Here is a 22478-nt window from a genome sequence, read left to right on the forward strand (position 1 = left end):
TGGCTGCGCTCCGACGCTCTGAAGGCTTTACGGCTGCTTTGCGCTTGCATCCAGCCTAGGAAAGCTCGGTAATTGGGCATGATCGGATTGTGGCTGCCCGAAACACCCAAGCAGGGCTTACGAGTTGTCTGCTTTATGTCATCCACCCCGTATCTCAGTGACCCCGCGATATGCCGCATGCGACGGGGCATCTTTTCGGGCTCGGGGGCAAGTTCTGCGCCTCGCCCCTTGCCTTGCGCCGTTGCTTGCTTCGGCACCTCCTCCAACCCGTGCTACTTGGGGGTCCCGGTGCGCGGACGGCGACCTCCGAGCGGGCGAGTCCCGCGGAAAACCCGCTCGGGAGCGCCCCCCCCGCCTCGCTCCCCTCAGGCAGGCAGGTGGGCGGGGCGGCGCTAGGGCCCGGGGCGGCGCGGCGGCGGCGGCGGGGCCGGGCGGGGGCGGCCCCTCCCGGGCGCAGCGCGAAGGCGGGCGCGGGCGGGCGCGGGGCATGGTCCCGGTCCCGGCGGCGTGGCGCGGAGCGGAGCGGGCGCGGAGCGGTGGCATGCGGCGCGGAGACATGCGGCTCTGCCTGCGCGCTGCCCCGCCGACATGGACCACCGCCGCCGCCGCTTGCTGCCGCCGCTGCTGCTGCTCCTGCTCTGCGCTGCCCCCGGCGCCGCCGGGCGTCTGAGCGCCCGCCCCGGCAACGAAGGTGAGCCGCGGCCCGGCTGGGTCCCGCCGGGGAAGGGTGGGTGGGGGACCCGCTGCGTGCTTTTCCATCTTCCTCTCCGTCTATTTTTTCCCCTTATTTTTCCTCTTTATTTCACACCACCCACCCCCCCCACACCCCGCCGCCTCCCTTTCCTCCGTTAAGGTGGTCCCGGGCGGCAGCGGCTCCTCGCCCCAGGACCGCAGGGCTCGTTCTCGCCTTGCGCTCTGGCAGCGCGGCCGCGGCTCCCCTCGCAGCCGCCCAGGGGCAGCCGCCGCCCGGTGCGATGCTGAGGCGCGGGCGGTGGGCGATGGCTGGGGAGGCAGCCGCCCCACCCGCCCCCGAGGAAAGTTGGAGAGGCTAGGGCAGCCCGCGGCGTCCCCCAGCCCCCCGCCAGCGGGGCCGTGCGGGGCACGGCGCCGGGGCGATGCTCGGAGGAGAGCCACAGCTCCCGGGGGCGAGGTGGGGAGCAGGGAAGGCGGCGGGGAAGGGAACGGGCAGCGGACTTTGCGGGCCGGGAGCGGCCGCGGTCCCCTCGCTCCTGGGGAAGCGGAGCGCCCCGGCCCCCCCGGCAGGTGCCCGCGTCCCCGCGGCTGGTCAGGGGAGAGCCGCCGCCTCTCTCCTCCTCCGATAGCTGGCTGAGGGCTGGCAGCGGTAGGAATCAGGTTCGACTGTTAATTAATAAAAAATAAGCTGCGAAGGCTACCGGGTAGCCCCGGTCTTCCTCACGCCCGTGAGAACTGAGCCGTGAGCCCTTTCACGTGTGCGGGGCCGTGGCTCCATTAGTCGTCCCGTGTTTCAAAACTTTTAATTAATACGGAAAAAGAGCTTGTTCCCCCGTAAAACCTCTGGGTTTTTTTGGCTCCGGAGCTTTTTCAGGTCTTTTTTTTTTTTTTTTTTTTTTTACCCCGTTCAGGCGGTGCGTGCGCATGTGAAGGGGTGTAAATTTTTGGAGGTGAAGCACGAGTGGTTCGTTCTCCTTTGCTGTGGTAATTTTTAGGATGGCATTGATGGAAGCCCACGCTTGGGTTTCGGGGAAAAATAATGACCGCTAGACGCTGTTTGAAAAAGTGATCAAAATACTTTAAAAGAAAAATAATAAAAATAAAAATTGCCTTTTCCCTAAGAGGGGAAAAAAAAAAAAAAAAAGATGATAAAATGGAGCTTTTGCTCCCTTGCAGAGCAGATGCAGGTCAGCATGACGGGGATGTCCAGTGTGATCATCTTTAGGGATAAAATCTAGAGGCCAAAGGTTGTGAAGAACTTTCAGCATCAAACTGCCGTGTATAACTCGCACCTGCCCGAGTCGTAGCGTTTCTGTAGAGAAACAGATACTAGAGCTGTTGGAATAATCATTTCTCCTGCAGAAGTAATGCTAGATGGATTTATTGATATTCTGGGTGCTTGCGGGATAAGGCAGTGAGATAACGACTTCGAGTGGTTTCTGGAAGGAAACAAATGCAATATAAAACAAATAAGGAAAGATTCAAACTTTACAAATCCTGGGTAATCTGAAGTCGCTGGGTTTTATTGCTAAAGAGAACCTAGGGTGCCATCATAACAGAATAGCAATACATCATCTGTCTGTCTGCTTCATGTAAATTTGTTGTGCGTGCACAGTGCTTTATAGGTGGTTTAAAAGAATATGCTTTTAACAGTTGGTTGCTTTTAAGCTTCAAGGTAAATGCCAGTTTGTAAGTATTGTCATCTTTCTCTGATTATTTTCAGAACTGAAACAAGGGTTGTTAGGAGGGGTCACTCTGGTCTCATTATTAAAAGCTTTTCGGGAGCGTATGTAGTTCTGTCAGTCAGCGGAGCAGCTCTGGCTCCATGGCAGTGGAAGACAGGCACAGTCTGCAAACTGAGACTAATTATGCAAAAAAGATAGTAGAGCGTTTCGGTTTGCAAAATAACCCCACAACCCCCAAATCCCCAAACAACAACCAACCAAACAAAAAAAAACTAAAACCAACCAAATACTTTTTTTTTTGTTTGTTTCTTTGTTTAAAATCATTGGCACTGAGAATTGAGAAGGGATGAAAAAGAAATTGGTGTTATAGAGGGTGTGTGTGAAGCTTACTTGTCCGAGCCAGCCTCCAGCAGATACTGTTTCCATTCGCTCTTTCCAGCTTCAAGAACTTATAGGGTATGGGCAGGGTTTTCGAAATGGCTAGTGAAAGCAGCAGTGAAAATGCAGTTACCAGACTGTAAGCTGCTTGTGCATGCTTACTTTTTTTGAAGTGGGGATTTTGCTATTCTGTTCAAAGAAAGGAACACTGACAGTTTCTTTTAAAAATGAGATCAGCTTTATGGGACTTCTTCCCCCTCCTTTCCCCCGTATCCCCCCCTCCAGGAAAGCTCAGTAATTCTTTTATTTATGTACAGCATATTTAAGATGATCATGTGAGTTCAGAAATCTGAATTATTATAATTCACTGACACACTAATTTGTTTGATCAAGTGTTAGCATGCTGCTTTAAATCACGTCACAAGATTATGTTTTCCTCTTTTATATAATCTTTTTCTCACCACTTCACTCAAAAACCCTACTGTTGTTAGCTTAAAATTCCTCCCAAAACTAGAAATACACGTTTCTGCACTTCTGTGGGGTATTTAGAAAAGTTTTCTTTTTCCACCACTGAGAATGAAAAAGATATACTTTGGACAAAGATTGTTAATATAGGCATATAGACAAAAACTTACATATTTTTTCCCCCCTACACTTCATATTAATGCTACTGTTGAAATTCTCCCCACAGATTGCTTTAACGAAGGATGGAATGAATTTTTTCTGCTTTTATATAGCTTTCTCTAATTTCTGTGGGACACGAATGTTGCGATAGGCACATTTCAAGAGAATCAGAGGTACTAGTAGTATTGCCCAAACGTATTTGACTTGAAAGAATTATTTCTGTTTGTTAAGTACAGCTTCAGTTACCATTAAAACTGATCTCTGTCGGAGTGAGTACTGATGCTGCAAAGGAAGTGGATGGGACGAAGGGAGAAAACGATGAGAGGGGCTGAAGGCAAGTTCTTGGCTTACTTCGCTTTGTGGTGTTAGGCACAGTCTTTTTTTTTCTTTTTTTTCTTTTTTCCCCCTTCTCCTCCTTTCTCGAATTGCTTGAGTTAATTTGCCTCAGCCCAGAGAATTTTGACTTAAGAGTTCTTTTTCTTGATGAAACGTAGAAGTTTCTGCCGAGTTTATTTTTAAAGCGCCTGCCGCGCTCACTGCAGAGCTGCGCGCGCTTCACCTACGTAACCACAGGAGCTCAAGAAGGTTCCCTGAAGTTGAGGTTTATCTGTTTGCAGTGGTAAGGTGCATGCCATTTTCCACGAGGCAGGAAAGTGTCAGGAAGATTTAACATCTAACTTTTCTAGTTTGAAGGCACAAACCGAAGCCCATAGGTGCATAGAAACCACATGTTCTGCTCTTCCATTCCGCTGGATATTTTCCGCTTAGGAAGGATTGTGGGGTTGCTTTTTTTTTTTTCTTCTTTCTTTTTTTTTTTTTCCCCTAAGAAGGATGCAGTTTCTTTCTGAATAATTCCTACGGTTTCAAGAAATCGAACGAGCTGTATCGTTCTGTAATTTAATAATTTTTCCCCAGTCTCTTCTGTAACTGCCTTGCCTGCCTTGAGGGTACCAGCAACCTTAATTTCACTGCTTTATAACCCACAACAGTTAACACTTGACCTAGGTCATTAACAGGATTATCAGCAAATTTGTTTAAGCTTTTACTGACAACCTGAATTGCTTCAATAATATTTTGACTGTGCAGACAGGAAACTTCTTGTAACCTCTCAATCTAGCATAAAATTAATTTCTTGCGAATGCAGCTACCTAAAGATCAATACGGTAAATCTGCTTACAGTACTTGGTTTCAAACAGTGTCTGTTTTGGTTTACAGCAAGAAGGTTCCAATCAGCCTCTGTTCAGCCCGTATTGGATTCGGAGACACGGTTTCATCTTTTATTCATTGATTGCCAGCTCAGAACTTTGCGATGAAACGTGCCCATTTATCTGGTCTGGTCCCCGCTAATGCTTAATGTCACTAAAGGCAACTTACTGTCCCTCTGTAGTAATGACAGCTCTTGGCACGGTTTTGAAAAGCATGGTGTTTGCACTTGGAGCATAGACGCTTGCCCAGCTCTCATGTGGAATTCCAGGGAAGGCTGGCAACATTGCATGCCCCTTAGTGGGAGCAAAAGAGATTTGTACAGGGAAAATGCCCCTTGCAGGTCTCGCCTCGCTGTGTGCCAGGTATCGTGAGGTCCAGCAAGTCCTAGTGTGTCGTGACTCAACTCCTGCTGGTGCCTCTGGCTTCCTCTTCAGCCTTTGCCTGCGGAAGAAGTTAAAAAGCGGGTTTAGAAATCCTAATGCGATACCTTTTAAAATTTGATTTCGGAAAGCTCGAAGTCATGGGAGTCCAGAGGGCTGTTTTTCATACAGCTGTGTCTTATTCAGAGCTTCTGTGCTTAATCCAAAGATCCATGGTCAGATAAATAAAGAGTGTGTTTTAAAATTCCCACTGTGATGTTTCTAAAAGCCTGTGCATCACGAAGAGTAAGTTGGGTAAACTCCGTGTTTACTCTCAGCACTTCTGATAGTGGGCTGTAACACGTGGAATAATTTATTTTCTTTTCTATTTGTCACTGAAGTTTGTCTTGACTTAACTGCTGATTTCAATACGATGAACTGAGAAGAAAAATCGCTACGTTGTCTTCAGCAAACTTAAAGCAGATGTTTGGAATATAAAGATGTCGAAATTGGACACAGTGATTAATTTGTATTGCAGTTAATTTGGGTACGACGTATTTGCCACCCAGAGAAGCTGTCAGGGCATAGAAGCGGGTTAGAACTCTCCTGTACTCTCAGCTTCAGGAAATTTGGCTTCAGAGGCACTACCAGGAGGGAAAGCATTAAGCAGGTAACAGGCAGGCTAACTTTAACACTTGTTTACATGAAATTGTTGCAAATCAGGAGTGCATTCCAATTGAACTTAGATTTTTCATTCCCATCTGCGAAGATATGCAAATTAGTTTTAGTTTTTAAAATTAATTATTAAGTAAATTGCCGTTAACATACTTACTTTTTGATGTTGCCTGAGACGTTTTCCTCTAGGACTGTATGTAATGGCTCTTGTTCTTGTAATCCCCACTTGATGAAAGTTTAGAAATACGGATGCAGGTGTTTGTTTCCTTGTTTTCAGAGCTCTGGATTTTATCACCAGCGAGGGTCACTACCGAGCTGTTACTGAATGTAACTGTGCCTTTTATCAATTTTCATAGCGAGCCCAAGTTGGTTCCAGGGGGTACCTGTAATTGATGTAGTGCTGCTTTGTAGCTGCTGTTTGACCTTGCTTTAAAAAAAAAATAATTAAAAAATAAAGAACAGGAGATATAATCATGTCCTTACTTTTGTTAGAGTTCAAATCTCTACTCGGCGGAGCTGGTATTGAAACACAGAAAGGTCATTTTGATATCCTCAGGTACAAAATTGACTGGACTTGTGTAGAGGTGTTGGATGAAACTTCAGAGGTGGGGCAAAGGGATCTCACAAACCATCGCTTTTCTAAAAAGTGATTGCTGCCCACATCCAAAGAGTTTATTTTCTGGAGTGAGATGTAGGGGTGTGGGGTTTTTTTAAACATTTCCTTTCTCATGAAAAAGAATTTACTTGATTTCTTGAAGCATTGTTAAAACCTGTCAAAAATGTATTTATGAGGGAGGAAAAGGTTTTCAGTAAGAAATGATACAGTGAGATGGAAGATTACTGTTTACAAACATGAGTACTGTTAAGACACCCATTTTACTAAAAAGTCACTGACATGCTGTAGCCCTTGCTATTCCCATAGACACAGTAGAGCAGTAGCCTTTTTTTTTTTATTGATTTAAAGCATTATCAACAAGCACCAAAACTTAACAGAGAATAGTTTAATTCAGCAGATGAGATACGAACTCCCAGTGGTATAATTGTAGAAACAGAACGTGGTAGTAATTTGCTGGGTTAGGATTGTATTCCCCACTGGTAGTATTGTGCTTCTTAGTTTCTCAGGCACTTGATAAATCCTAGCATCAGTACTTGTTTTGCAGTGTGAAACCAATATAAAATTGAAATTTGGTCCCTTGGACTCAAGATTCTTTTTAAATTTCTGCAGTGAATGAGTGAAAGAAAAAAAAAAAAGATGGAGAAAAAGATAATCCTGTCTGAAAGACATCTTGGGACAGTGACAAAAGAGTTCCAGTCTGTGAGTGACGGGTAGCCTGAATGAAACACCAGCATGTACAGCCTTAAGTTTGCAGAGATGTTATTAAACCAGACACACTGTAAGCAGAAACTTTAGTGCCACGCTCCATTATTTCTTCCTCCTTTTTTTTTTTCTTCCATTAAACTACTGTGTCCTGCTGTTTCAGGCAAAATATGGAGGAAAATCCCATTAATCTGCTGGAAAAATATTGATGAAAGAAGAATAGGAAACCAAAGGAACAGTGGTTGAAACTTGCTAGCAATTAAATGAACAATAGGATGAATGTTAAGGTTCAGTCAGGGCAATTTTGTGTAATAAGGTGTGGGAATGGTGCTTTTTTAAAAAAAATTAATCTGGTTTCTCACACCATTTTTATATCCATATTTGCATGGAAAGGTTTGCATTGCATTGGTCTCCTTTTTTAGTAAAATTTAAATTTAAAAAAAAATTAAAAAAAGAAACCTTTTCAAACTATTTGCCTCGCATAACAGGACAATAATTAAAAATGAAAACTTTTAAATTGGTGCCTAAGAAAGGAGGCATTTGTAGATGTAGATCTGAAGATCCAAGCTAATGCGTTACCATTTATATAAATAATAATTAAAGCAGCAAAATATGTTTTAGTCTAAGCTAGGCTCCCCAAAAACTTTGTGCTGTGACAAACAGCAGTGAGTGATGCTGGGCTGCTTGATTTAATTAGAAGCTAGATGGGACCTGGGGGGGGGGTGTTGTTCTGGTCAATGTTTTTGAGGCAAGGCTTTTTGAGAGATCTGTCTGGGAGGGGGAGATGAGGATTAAAGGAAAAGGATAGGCAGGCAAAGGTGAAGTGAAAGTCAAATCTTAGAAAGATCAGACCAAAATCCAAACTTTCTCCAATTAATGTCAGTGCTAGGAATCCAGAATTCAGTGCTGACAATGATATGAACACTGGGCAAAGCACAAATTAAGAAATTCCTTGCCTCCCTGAAAGTCTAAGCTTTGTTTACATTAGTAAGCTTGGTGACTATGATTTACCAGTGGTGAATTTCAGCAGAGGCTGCAGTTAAAACAGGGTAGAGGCATCTTTTATCCTTCTATTTAATCTCTCTGTAATGGTCCTTTCTTTAAAAAGAAAAAACGACCAGCTATGGTCTGTCCAGCCTCAACATTCTTGAGCAGCCATGGAGAACACCCACTTAAAGCATTTATCCTGAAACATGTTCTGAGATGGTGAGGGCCTTATCTTGCAAAACCTTTTTCCTCACATGTGCTTTATGACATAAAAGAGAGCAAATGTCCCGGCAACGGCTGAGAGTTTGGTTTTCCTGGAGTATGTGGTTACAACTGTGTTCACCCAAATCATCTAGAGATAATACCAACTGTAAGAAGCCTCATCTGTCTCTTGTTCCTAGCTCATCTCCCTGTGCTGCCCCACAGTCTTTCTCTCATGCCTCTGCTTTTCCTTCTGTCTCTTCCTTCCCATAAATCAACATTCAGCCATAAAGAATAGAAGGCAAAGATCTTCTTTTCCTGCTTGGGAAGACCACGTGTCCATTGCTTTTTCCTTAAATGCTCATTACCAGAAGGGGGATGCTTTGATCCTATATACAGCAAGAAAAAAAAGAGACAGGAAAGTAATCATGTGGTTAATGGCATTGCATTTTTCCATAGTTAGTTGGCTGTGTTGATCCCAAAAGCTGGATTAAAGCTGGACAAAGGGTGTTCAAGAAATTGAATCACAAGTCATCCATGCTAACCAAGGAAGGCCATTCTGGAGAAGAGGCATGGGGAACATGCTCAGTTTGTGGAGCTTAATGGAAACCTGAGCTGTTTGTGGGAAGGTAGTGGAAGTAGAGGAATATGCAGAAGACAGGGGTCTGAAAAACTGGCTTGTGGGTGGATGGGAATAGAACAGTCATTTAGGCATTTACCTTCGTTATAAATATTTGTATTTCTCACATATGGAAATAGTGAAAAAAGATGTTAGCGGGGCTTTGGTTGCAAAGGCAGCAAATGAAGTCAGGGGCAATTCCATTTTTCATATGGATAGCTCAGCACACATGTTCCGCATTAATTACCTCCATAAATTCTGTTAACCTGGCAAACAATGAAAATATCATGTTGGTGACATCACTGTATTGGAAAATAAAGCTGGGTTTTGCATCTTGATTTTCTCAACATGACATTTGAGGAGATTTCTTATGCTATTGGCATTTTACTCCCCCACTTTGCACCAAGATGTTTGGTTGCTTGCTCTGTGGCTTTATTGTATCTGTGGAGTAGCTGCATGAAGACCCAAGTGTTTCATAGCCCATGCAAGCTGGAGCTCAGTTTGTGGAAGTAGAGAAGAAAAGATTGATGAAACTCTGATGGGGGCTGGGTTGAGCCACCTGAGTGGGTAGCTTCCCAAATGAAGTACTTCAGGATTCTCAGAGGTTTTTTTTATGATTGTTAACTTCTGTGTTTCAAACTTAACAACAGCAAAACCCAAGCCACACAACAAAACCCACAGCCAAACTGGACACAACTATATTTACTTTCAAGGGTTTTTATTTTTCTGTGCCCCATGTGAGGAATTTCCTAAAAGCAGTTTTTGTTGGAATTGTCACGCTGCTGGCTGATTCACTTCTAGGGCGTTGCAGGCCTTTTAAGAAATGAATGGTTGTTTGCTGGACTTATCCTCTGGTCCCTGTCTCAAAGAGTAACGTCCGCAGTGGACTATTGATTAGCTGCTGTGATTTTTGGCGATTTCAGGACCTTGAATATATTTGAACTGCAGTTAATTTTGTTGGAACTCAGGAACTTTTAGTCACAGGTGCTGCATGTGGTCTCTTCTGTGACACTTTTTGGTGTCTCAAGTTCTAGAAACCGAGCGTGACATACCAGGCTTTGAATTCTTAGTTTATCGTAAGTGAACATAGGGACTATGACACAGCATTCCCCTCCTCCCCCTTTAAGCTGCTGGAAGATTTCCCAAGGGGGATCTTTGTGACGCTCTAGTAGATTCCAACTCTGTCAGACCTTTGGAGAGCTCCATTCTTCAAAACTAGTGAATACTGGTTATTATTTTTACCCTGAGAGAGGAGGAAAGCAGAATGTGTTTGAACCCCTTAGAGAAGTGCTTTGGAATGTGTTAAATTTTTTGGTTTAACATTTGCTGTTGAGTTTTGCCTGGGCATAGGCATTTAGTGCCATTCTGTGTGCCTCGGGATTTGGGGCACCCAGTGGGACTGGCAGCTGTGACATGTACTGTGAGACCCACTCCTAGCCTGGGCTAGTGAAAGTCATGGTGTGGGTGGCTAGGTGTAGTTAACTGAATCACACCCTTAGTTTCTGGTTTATATTTCCCCCGAACCCCCCAAAGAAAGCTGAACTTGGGGTTTACAATTTAAACTTTTTTTTAAACACAGGGGTCCCCATTTTGCGTTTACATGTTTGACGCTCTGCTTCACTGACGTTGGATTTAACATGAGTAGTGGAGTAGAATGAGACTTGGAGTTGAATGTGAGTTTGGCTGAACAGTAATTCAGGTATATAAGGGTTCATGCCTCTTGTAGGAGGGACTGGAAAAAGACCAATTGACACTGTTTTTTGGAAAAAAAAAGGCAAAAAAGTGAAAGCAACGCTGTAATTTGGGACCCATTAGGTTAATCCATTTTTAATTTTTATATCCTTGTCTTAATGAAAAGAACTGGCACATATCAACTTACAGGAAATAGCCTAATAAAACCGAAACCTTATTAGGCCCCTTTGATAAACATTGCATTCCAGCCCACCAGTCATATGTTTTTGCATACTTGGAAATTGAGCTTTATGCTACTTTAACCATAGCGAGAGAATGCTCATGTTTCAAACTAATAAAGAAATAAAATCTGTTTTGTCTGTGTTTGTCCATGAGAATGGATGGGCAGTTGTCAACATAATGCAGACAAGTATGCCAAGAAAAAGCAATATACAGATTCGTCACCTCACTGCTATGAAAAGAGCTGCTAGTTCATATGTCATCATCAGCGCAGAAATGGCTTGTCTTTGTTTTCTCTTTGCAGTAGCTGGAATAACTTCTGCGAGGTGCTAAGGTAGGAGGTTTGAATGTGTCGGCACACCTATAGAGGTGCCACACAAATGGGTGAGAGGACAGGATGAAAGCTTTGTGTACACAGCCTTGCCTTAGTTATCACTTGGACTTCCCACCACAGTAGGATGTGGGGGATGACTTTTGGTGTTAAGTGAGCACTCCTGAGATTTCTAGCAGTCAAAAAAAAAATTCTTATTTTCTGTCCCACTTTGAAATCAGTTCTGGTGGTGTCTGCTACGAACAGCAGAGCTCTGTGGTTTTGCTCTGTGAAACCTCTCAATTTTGAGGCTTTTCTGGTTTTTTTGGACCTGCCTGTTCAGGGTGTGTAGGATAGCATTGTCCATTTTCTGCATGCAAGCTCCATCCCAGGCGAAAGCAGGAAGGCTCTTGGAGAGCATCTACTTGGCGTTGGGTGCAGGTGCCGAGAGCCAGGATGGCTGGGTTGCGGCACGCAGAGCTGTGTCTGCTGGCTTAGCGTGGGCTGAGCCATTGTCAAGGGAGCGCTGCTGAGCACTAGCAGTATTGAAATTCTAGCTGTGCCCAGCAAGAGGGCTGCTATGTGGTGGTACTGCCTCCCCCATCAGCTCTGGCTTTGCAGTTTGCAATCTGTGCTTTTATTTATAGGCATCCTTGGGCTGCTCATCGCTGTCCTGTTTTCCCACCTTCATGGCAGCCTTTTGAGGGAAACTTGCAGGAAGATTCCTGCTTTGGCTGCTTCACTGTTCAGCTGTAGGAAAAACTGAGGTATTTCAATCTGGCCTCACACGCTCTTGGGAATGTGTTTGAGAAGAGTGAAATCTGGGAGGAAGAGTTTCCTGTTCCTCTTCAAAAGCTGAGGACAAGTGCCATAGAAATGGGAGTTTGCCAAATAATCCAAACGGATGTAGGGACCTTCCAGAGAAGCAGTAATCTGTGGGGTAATTTGACACGTATTGCAGGTCTTTTGCCTTTTCATCGGAGTTGTAAGGCAATCTTACTTTTGGAAACAGTTATTTACTAAGCGTTTAAATGAAAATAATGGAGGCTCTGGCCATCCAGTCCTCTTTTGTGAAAACTCCTTTGTTCAGTGTTGGAGTTTTAATTCATTTTGGTTTTCCCGTGTTTGTTCATCCCTTGGCCCCACCCAGGTGGAGTTCTTCAGTCAACCATTTAACCACAGATTGAATGTGACAGTTGCCAAATTTGGAATGTTCTGCACAAAATCATGCTTGGGTTGTACAGCGTAACGGCACAGGCAAGAAGGGTTGAAAGTGCAGACCTCACAGCGTTGTGCCTCTCGAAGGACCACAGTCTGGCTTTGAGCTATAGCAGAAATCTCACTGAGAAATCTCACATTTGGAAATGAGTTGTGTAGTAACTGGGCCAAACTTTGTTGGCACCTTGGGTTGGGTATGCATTGCGAAATATGTTCTGTTGGATGTTTTTAGGAGACTTTACTCTGTGTAGCTTAGTGCTGCTTTGCTTCTAGGGTGTGCTGGGATGGAGGGAGAGACAGCTGTAAAAGCAGAGCTGGTAGATGGAACCTAGTGGAGCTCTCTTATGCTGAGGTGATTTTCATCCAAGCAGTACTTACATCTTCATTGCAGCATCTGAGAGGAAATGCAGGACCATAAAATCACAGCAGACTTGACATTTTGCTAATAGAGAAGCAGCAGATCAGGCCTCGAGTCTGCTGCTTAGAGCCAAGCTTTGCTGTTGAGTACCCTTCCATGAAGACACTATCACATTGGTTAGCACTGCTGTGTAGAGTGGTTTCTGATCTACTGATTTAATTTATTTGTTGCCCCTTCCCAAAGATTTCGTGGTCTACCATAGCAAATTCCAGAGTGACTTGAGCAATGTCAGCACCATAGTTGATCCTAGTTGGCAATTACAGTGAGTGCACCATGGTGCAACTTGGACCTTGCCTGTGCTCAGCCTGTCTGGCTGTAGATGTTGCTTCTAGCTTCAGAATAAACCAAAGATGTAAAGCTGATCTGCTGCAGCTCCTCTTATTTCGCTTTTGCCACTACCGATGGAGTGGAGAGTTGGGAAGACAGGGATCTGTACTCGTAGGTGGGTGAAAGCCCAGGTGCATGTCCCTTCAGCCAGGAAGAAGCAACCATTCTAAAAATGTACGTCAGGGTTTGTGCTGACTCCGCTCTGTCCCACCCCAAAACCAAGTTTTGGCTGACTTCCTGCCGCAAAGTATTTTCTCTGCTGCTGGGGATTATAGGACACATTTCAATTATGGGCATTCACCCTTTTTTTTTATTTATTTTGGTTGCATAGCAAATTTAAATTTCCCATTTGTTAGCATTTTTTTAATAACTAACTAGCATATTTCTAAGCTGAGAGTTGATGCCAAACAGGAAAGCACAAAACAGTGGTGGTTATTTGTTCTTTCTTTTTTTTTAATACTCTTAATTGGAAATGCTAATTAGCTGAAGAAGAAATATTTTATTTATTTCACCTCATTGGCTATTACCCTGCCCTTTCAATGTAAAGAACATGATTTGGAAATGCTTTCCTATGGCAAAGCATATGTATGTGGCCCTCTAGATACTGCAAGATGCCTCCCAGCAGGTTTTCCTCCCCGTTTCTTAGGCAGTGAGTGGAAATCTTGGGGTGGTTCTCCCTGGCACAATGTTTGTGTGTGTATTTTTTACTGGGGGGATGTATTTATGTTGCATAGCAGTCATTATCTCACGTTTCTGGAAATGCTGCTCCTTGCAAAATGCATTCAGGTACCTTGTCAGTTTTACAGTTCTTTTTCTTTCACTGGCATTTCTTACTCCTGATGAGACCTGCTGTTAGTGAGCCCCATGGCAGGCCCTCTGCCATCACCCTCAAACTACAAGCAGTTTCCTGATAGCATGAACAGTCCCACATGTCAAATTCCACCCAAGCCCTCATTCGTCTTCTGCCTGATGCCACAAAAAGAAGAGCTTTGCGTTTTGTGTTCGTGTCCCTGCTCCAGTTGCTGGAAAGAGATTCATCTTTACCCACTGGGTCAAAGCATATACTGAGGGAACTAACAACGCTTTGGCTTGTGGCTGTGAACAGGGAAGGCCAGAAGAGTCAGGCAGGAGAGAGCTTCTAAAAAGAGAATGTGGTCGTCATCAGCATTTTGCCACTATGGTGCTACTTGGCAGAAGCAGCTACAGTGCGGTGAGCAAGGCTGTTGGATGGAACGACCAAGTTACTGATTTTTAGAGCCAGAAGTGATGGTTGCTCAGTTTGTGTCACACTGCAATATTTTAATATCAGTGAATGCTCCCTTATACTTTACCACTAGTTTTAAAGGGAGTTAATTACTTGATGGGCATCCAATGCAGGACACTGAGATTATTAGACACAACTTTTTAAAAGTAGTTTAATGAGAGCTCTCCTGTGTCTCCTTAGCATAACCAGTGATCCTTTTCAAGGTGTTCTGTAGGAAAGGATTGTTGGTAGCAGCAAAGCTGTGCAGGTAGTTTAAGAGTTACTCTTACTCACGGGCTAGTCAACCTTAGAGATTTCTGTAAGAGTTAGCTGGATGATGCTCACACAGATTTGCATGAGGAGGGGTTACAAGGAGTGCAGATTAGTTGTGTGATAAATGTGTAAGCTTCAGAAAGAGCCTGGGAGTCCTGATTCTCTTTCAGGTGGCCTCACTTGTTAAATGAACCCTTTACTCTCTTCTGGAAAGCAGTAAAGGTTAAAAAGGATGAAGAGTTACTGGCATGATTGTGGGGAAGTAATGTGCCAACCCTTCCTCTTCTTCTGTTCCCCGATACCCAAGAAAGTATCAGGGATCAGGAGAGTGGTGGGTAATCGGGCCTTGGAGTTAGAAGCATATCTAACCTGCAGTTATGGTTACTTGCAGAGGCATGCTCTTCCCTGGGCCAGTTCTTCTGGAACACCTGGTTGTCACACTGGCAAGGAAAGATGTCTTTCTTTGGTTCTGTCTTTTCCTAGAGATGCGCCTTCCATTGGACAGCTCTATGAGAGAGGTTAAAGTCTTTTCTCTCTGGTGCCCTATTTCATCTGGTAAATACATGAGTGTAGGCAATTGTAGTATATTTAAAGGTTGGCTTTTATTTAAGTTTAATGGTACATGAGAAAATGTTAGGGTCTCACTGACATATGCCTACTGATTGTGATCTGACTGGATATGTCTTAATATTGCACCTCATTAATTGGTCAGGTCTGTTTTGTGAGCCAAGTGTTGCCTTTGGTTATATTAGAGGATATAGTGGGGTTGAAAGAAGTCCAAGTGAGTTAATCATTGTGTGAATCGACTGCTTGTGTTTTACTTCTCACCTAATCCAACATATCTGTGCAAAAAAAAATAAAATCAAACAGTATCTAATCCATTGTTAATGTATTCCTTAGCATTTCCCTATGCTAAGGCCTGTTTTCTCCTTCAATTTCCAGGTTAATATGTAATGTTAGGACATATAATGACAAAAAGTAACACTACCCTTCCCTATCGTTTCTGTCTAACAATGATGATTATTGCAACCTGTACATTCTGTATTAATTGTTGAAGCCACAGGACATGTAAGTGTCATAGAAGCTTTCTTCAGGGACACAGAAGTGAGGTTTTTTCAGGTGACTAGATGTAAGGAAGGCCGGTTTGCATTTTAGATACTATTGAAGAACAATACACTTCTGGTGAAAAGGTTTTTTTTTCCCCCTTTTTTATAATAGGGAGAAAGTATTGTCTGTATGAATTTCAGTTGGATTCTAAACAATTTCAGCATTCAGGCAGTCTGCTCTGTGTTTTTGCTTGCCTGTAATATATTTATTACTAGAAAAATGATAAAGGCATCCAGGCAAAACGACAGTTATCTCTAGGGATTCAATATAATTGTGTTTTTCTTCTTTTGGTATTTTTTCACCTCCCCTGGTCTTTTATTTCTTGGCATATCACCAGAAAAAGAAGAAAAAAAAACCAAACAAAAAGCTGGTCTTTATAATCGTGGAAGACCATGTGGCTAGACAGGTGAAGGAACTTACGGTTTTCTGGTCTTATTTTGATAGACATTAAGTAGTTATGTGTCATGGCAAGCTTTGCTCCTTGCACAAAACTACTTATTGATATGTTACAGGCCTGGAACAGAACTTTGAATTTTTTTGTCAGTAATAGTGTCAGCATTCTCTGCCACTCTCTTTGGGTTCCTACTCTTATTCTCTGACTTGCATCTGAACTAGAATCCTACTGTAGTCAGAGGGGGAAGCTTCCTTCTGAGGATTTCTGAGATGCAGTGAAACATACGTGAACACAGAGAACTAGTTTGCATAGCAGTGCTGGTTTGAAGGAGGTGAGGAAGATAAGGATGGTGGAGTGAAGGAAAGAGGCTGAAAAATGTTAATGTAGGTTTGATTTCGGGGTGTTGCAGCACAAGTTGGGGCATTCACCTGTCATGGGGCACATATGGCTTGCACTGAATATTTAATTCCCCCCATGGCCCTGCCATAATGCCTGTGAGTACTCCTCTTAGGAGTACCTGGTAACGTGCTCTGAGAGATAGGCGGGTAACGAGGAGGTGGCATGGAGAGATCCTGATGCTGCTGAAGGCTGATCTGCACCTTGAGGGCACGCTCCAACTGCTACGCTGCCTGTCAAGCCTGGAGAGGGAAACTACTGCTGGGTTGCGAGTCTGTGGCCTGGTTATATTTCAGGATAAGGCTGATGAATTTGGACCAAAATCTTAAATTTCAGAGTGGCTGCAATCATGTTTTCCAGAAGCTTACTCTTAAAGAATAAATATATTACTTCCATTTAATCCTAAGTGATTTGCCTTAGCAACTTACTGCCAAGTAATTTACCTCAGGAGTCATACTTCCTTCACCACCATATATTGCAGATGCACGACAAACGTATATATGTCTTATTCCAGGAGATGCATAATTGGTGGGAATTTCTAGTCACACAAGATAGGAGTGCACTTTTTCTTTTTGAATTTTTATTAACATTTCCTTTTTATAGATGCAAACCTTGCTTCAGAATCTGCCTAGGGCTCTATGCACTCAAAGGACCACCTGATTTTTCTTTGTGTGAGTGATTGAGAATTTAATTATTGATAAATTTACAGCTAGAGAAATACATAATGCGTTCTTTCTGTAAGATTAGGAATGACATTTTGTTTATTGATGTAGGTAAAAATTCAACATACTGTTGTTTTCTTTTGAAGCAGTCTTTAGCTGCAAGGGGAAATGCTTTTCCTCACATAGGCAGCAGAACAGGTCGTTGGTGGTAGTATACCACTCCACATATATACACACATACACGACACAAATGCGTGTGCACACAAATGTAGGCAAATGTGTATATTTGTGGCTGTTTATAACACGGTCTTATTTCTAATACTGTGCATCTGTTTTTTCCTGCTGTATCTGCTCCTTTACATCCCAGCAACAGGGGAAAAAAAAGCCTTCATAGCTCTATTTATTTCAGTGATGTCCAAAATTAAACAGCAATTAAAAGGAGAATGATGATATAATACAAATAGCTTAACTTAGCAGATTCATAGATAATCTCGCTCATTCTTTCCTTTCCAGTCCCATTCTTCTATTTTCTCTGAGCACCAGTACCCAGACCATCTGGTTCTGGAAGCAGTGACAGCACTTCAGGCTTACAAATAGAAGCTGAAGCTGCTCAGACTGTGACAGTGGCCACCTCTAATCAATCCATCATTCTCAGGTGCTAACATTCCCTTGCTTATGAAGTGATTTATTTCTTTTCATGTTGACAGTAATTTCCATGCTGAAGGAAAAAGAAGTGGTGGTGGTGGAACAAAAATAAGCCCAAACTCCAGATAATAAATATTAAAGGTGCACAGATGGGTGCAGTTGTGGACGACACTGTCGTGTGTACTAATTCTTCATTCCTTTGTATACACTGAAAGGCTGGTTTTGGTTTTGTTTCTCTATGGATACTTTGCATCAAGTCACCTGTTCTGTTTTATGTTAATAAATAAGTGGTTAGTTAGGGAACTGTGTGATTAAACACTTGGGGACTGTTATGGCCAGGATAAGAAACAGAGTTAGGTTTTGTGGCTGTAAAATATAAGTAAATACCAGAGAAGAGTAGCCTTTAATTTTTATCTCTTTAGTTGGTTATGTTAAATACCTGTCATGTCTTAAAATGGGTATAAAAGCACTATGATTTGATTGACTGGGAAATGTCTGTATCAGACTGTTTACAAATAAAGTCTTCCTTCTTATTCTAAAAATTGTAGCACGCCTCTGAAAAAACAAAGATAATGGCAAGACTGGCAATGCATTGAGGGCCCTCTTTAAAAGTAGGTTTGTCTGAACTTGTAACATTGTAAATAATTACTTTGGTATCTAATATGTTACACGTGACATTTAGAAAACACGGCTGCAAGACAATTTGAGAACAAATTGGATCAGAAGGAAGAAAGACCAGCAGGAAAGACTTTAATCAGCATTCATTATTTATTCCTGTATTCTGAGAAAATTATATATGCCAAATGCAGGTCTTTAATCAAATAATGATTAAAATATTCAGATCTCACCTATGTAGTTAGATGCATTGACCCAAATTTCAGGCGTCCAAGGGGAAAATGCTGTAGTTTGTGCAGCTGATAGAAGCAGTCCGTTCCCACCCCCTGCTGTAATTAATTTGGCCAGTGATCCGTTGTTTGTTTTTTGTCACTTTTTTTTTGTTTTGAAAAGTTCCCCCCGTCTGCTGTTCATACCATGTTTTAAGATAAACAAGATGATCCTTTTCATTTATCTTTTTTCTTCTTTGTAACTGCCAGGCCACCTGAACAAATCAACTGCTTCGCAAGGTCCCCAAATAAACATATCTTTTGGTACGGGTAACCGAGGTTAACTGGACAGAGGCGAATGAAACTCATTCCTCTTCATTTTGTCTTCTTTTATAGTTAATCTGCTGGATTCAAAAACAATTCAAGGGGAGCTGGGCTGGATCTCCTACCCATCACATGGGGTGAGTTCACTAGACTGTGAAATGGAAAAGTGCTGCTGCAGACCAATGTGCTATTTAACCATTGTTTCCTCTTCAGAGGACACTGTGCAATAGTGCTGCTGCTTTGGAGCTTCAAAAATAGCCTGCTCTGAACTTGCAATATGTGAGGTACATAGTAGGGTGCCTTCTCTTTAGAACGTAGATCACGCTGCATGTAATCCCCAGGAAGAAAGAGCTCACTCTTACTTGAGAAGATGAAAGCGAGAGGTGTATTAGGTTAAATAAATAAATAAATAATTTGTCTTTAGGTACTGTTCCTTCTTCTGTCACAGTGTGTAGTTCTAAAAGATACCACGGGACTGTTTCATAATATTACATGCTAATCTGTTCAGATGGGAGTAGTGGAAGGTGAAATACCTGTGGACATAAGCAGGTGATGTAAGTATTTACTTGATAACTTTTGCGCTGAATTGTTCAAGTACTGTTACTTAAGAGTTAAAATGTTACTAAACAAATGTCTGAATTGTATCCTTAAGGGTTTGGGGGGTTTTAGGGGTTTTTTTAAATTTACCTTGTATCCAGATCTAATGAAACTAGGTGTTCTGTGTGCAGAAGTGAAAGTGCTGCCTTAGAGCATTTGTGCTTTTGAACTTGTGAATGCCATTAGTTGTACATAGCATTTTTACGTAGCATTTGCCACCAGTTTCTGAAGTGTTTGAAGTGATGACATAATACGAGTGCATAGCCATCCAGGTGTGCTGATATGTAGTCGCTCCCCAACTTCTTGTCTCTGTGGAATGTGTCTGTGTAGGAACAACCCAAACTCTTTCTCTCTGTTGCATGGCACAGGTGTGCAACAAGACCCTGCGTTCTGTCCCCTGAACAGAAAAACCCAACCACTTGACAGAAGGCCTGGTGCCTGGAGCTTCCCTTGACCTCAGAGAAGGCTGTGCCATAAAGCCTTTGCTGAAAGAAGGCACTCAAAGATTTGTGACTTCTCCTCTTGCTGGCCTGTCACTCATGCCTACCCTCACAGTGCTTTGTTTCCTTCTTCTGTGGCAGTCTTTATTTGGTTTCCTACCTTTAGGGTCACCACTCCTAGAAGTTTCCACTGTCTCTGCCTGTGTCTTCTACCCTACGAGTAGACCTCTGTCAGAGAGTGCTAACACTTCTAAATGCTTCTAAATCCATGGGCAATGTTGTCTGTAGTCTTGATGAGGGTGAGGAGTTGCTAGCTAAGGGTCCAGCCATTGTCCGTTTTCCAACCCAACGGTGCTTTCAGTTCTTTGTGTTGGCAGGTATTAGCTCATCAGTTGGTTTGTTGGATTGTGAACATCTGCTTTTTGGCTCTTCTGTGGCATTGGGCAAGCTGTTACTTCACCTTTGTCACTTGTATGGAAATTGGTGGTAACAGTACTTTTGCATCTCTGCCTGATGGGGTTCAGTTGTTAATATTTAAGTAGTGTCTTCTTTATGTTACGTGTTATGCAGGTGTTAGCAGTATTTAAGGATTAAGCCTTGATTTATTTTTTGAGTTTATACATGGATCTCCCTCTGTGTCTCTGAGCAAATTGTTCCATTCTCATGGGGAAGAAGTGGGAAGAGGGTTCATGTTTCTTTCTAGTGGCTGTTCCTGCTGACTTTTCCCAACAAGAAACCTTTATAAACAGGATGTCCAAGAGGGAACTCTCCAGCAATTTTCTAGCTCATCAGTTTTGGGTTTTTTTTTTTGTCTCCACTTGCATTTTTCTTTTTTACTTCTTGCAAAGCCTTTTTTGTTGTTGTTGTCACTCTCCCAGCTGCCCTGCCCTCCTCTCCTTCACTGTTCTTGCTCTGTTCGTCTCCTTGCAGCTGTGCAGATCTACTGCTCTGCTCCCTGCAGCTGTGCTGCTCTTGCCTCGGATGCCTAAAACAGTTGGTAGGGAATGATACAGGGTATCTTGGGGGCTATAAGAAAACCAGATGTGCTGCATTACCCCACCAAGAAAGGGCCCCCAGATCTCTCCAAACAATTTTATTAGCTTCTGCAAGTTTTTGTCAGGTAAATCCAGTATGATTTGTTTGTGTGTGTTTGTGCATGCTGTTCCTATTTACTGTAATATCCACAGATATCAAAGCCAAAGTAAATCATGGAATTGTACTGATGTTCCTAGAAGTTAATGAAATTCTTAGTTAAAAATCACATGGTAGTAAATTAATGTAGATCATGTACTGTGTTTTTGCAAGAGCTGTAGCCTTCAAAACACCATGAAATTTTATTTAAGCTTACATATCAAAACATAAATGTAAAGTGTAGAAATAGTAACGTCTATCTGATCTGAATTGACATTTTCCTGTAAAATAGTGACAACTTCAACATCATGTGAGAGAGGGGCGCCTTCTTTTTACAGCCCTTTATTTATAGTCAATTAATTAAACCTGGTAAATATGTCTGCATCTGTCTCTGAGCTAACTAAAATATGAACTTAAACTTTAGTAGAAAAACATTATAATAAAGATGTCACATCATACTGAAAGATTGCTAATAGCATAGCAGTGATTTACAAGGTGAAGCTAATAGCGCTACACTTGAGGCTGTGATTCACAAATGAGAATATTGGTGTTGTGCCAGTTCTTCTCCAGCATGCAGCAGTGTTCTCCTCTGAAGCCATAAATGTCAGTGTACTGAGGCTGGTGACTTACAGAATTTTGAAAAATAATTTAGCCAAAGTGTTTAATAAGCCTCTTGCTAAGTTAATAATTTTATCGTATTGATACATGATATCGACTGATTTCTGGCAAAGTGACCCATGTTGGTTGTCATTTTTAGCATTCAGTGGTGGTTCTTTATTCTTTTACGTCTGCCTCAACTCAGGCATATATAATAACAGCTTTCCAGGAATTCCTGAATATTCATGTTAAGATTTATAGCTCATTTGTATTCAAAGATTTTCATGTCCCACATAAGAACACACTAATGGCAGTGTTTTAGACCATGGGTAATAATATCACCCTGTAAGAATGTGATCTCTCCTTGAACCATCCCACACAGCCACAGGCTTGGCGTCAGTAACACTGAGCTGGTCAAGCTCATTAAAGTCCCTTAAGTACAAAAAAGCACCCCGCTCTAGATAGCAAGGCAACGGAATCAAAAAATATAATAGCGGGCTTTGCCGATGCTTGAGCGTGACTGGCAGCAGCCACAAGGCCTGTATCCTGTGCTACCATCTCCAGCACCTGCCTAGGCAACCTTTTTGTAATGCCAATCAGTCAAATACCAGTTCCATTTCTATAGGTTTCATTAAAGGGGAAAGAAAGAAGAGCTACTTAGTGTGTGCAGAGTATATTATTGATATGCTGATTAAGCATAACGCAAGTGATCATTAACTGCAATTCACGTAAATTACAGCAGCACAGATGTGGGGGTTGGGAGGATAAAAAAGCAAGTCACTTTAATAATATACAATAGAAATGTGATGGATAATTCATACAGGACAAAAAGAGTACAGTCTAAATCTCTAAATCCCGCACTGCATATTCATTCAAGTAGTTGTATTGGTTTCAGCATCTTTTTTTCTTTTTTTTA

General features: G+C 42.6%; 1 protein-coding gene across 1 annotated transcript in view; it reads left to right on the forward strand.

Moving 5' to 3' along the window:
* Positions 1–588: 588 nt before the first annotated feature.
* The window catches only part of EPHA3 (EPH receptor A3), a gene marked incomplete at both ends in the record, with an annotated part of 228015 nt that continues 206125 nt past the window's right edge, over positions 589–22478 (forward strand). Inside the window, 2 exons of the mRNA XM_084272151.1 lie at positions 589–691; positions 18870–18934. Coding sequence (XP_084128277.1) covers positions 589–691; positions 18870–18934 — 168 coding nt within the window. The remainder of the gene's footprint in view (positions 692–18869; positions 18935–22478) is intronic.

Source organism: Gallinula chloropus, assembly GCF_964237585.1.
Source record: "Gallinula chloropus genome assembly, chromosome: 1".
Classification (NCBI taxonomy): Eukaryota; Metazoa; Chordata; class Aves; order Gruiformes; family Rallidae; genus Gallinula; species Gallinula chloropus.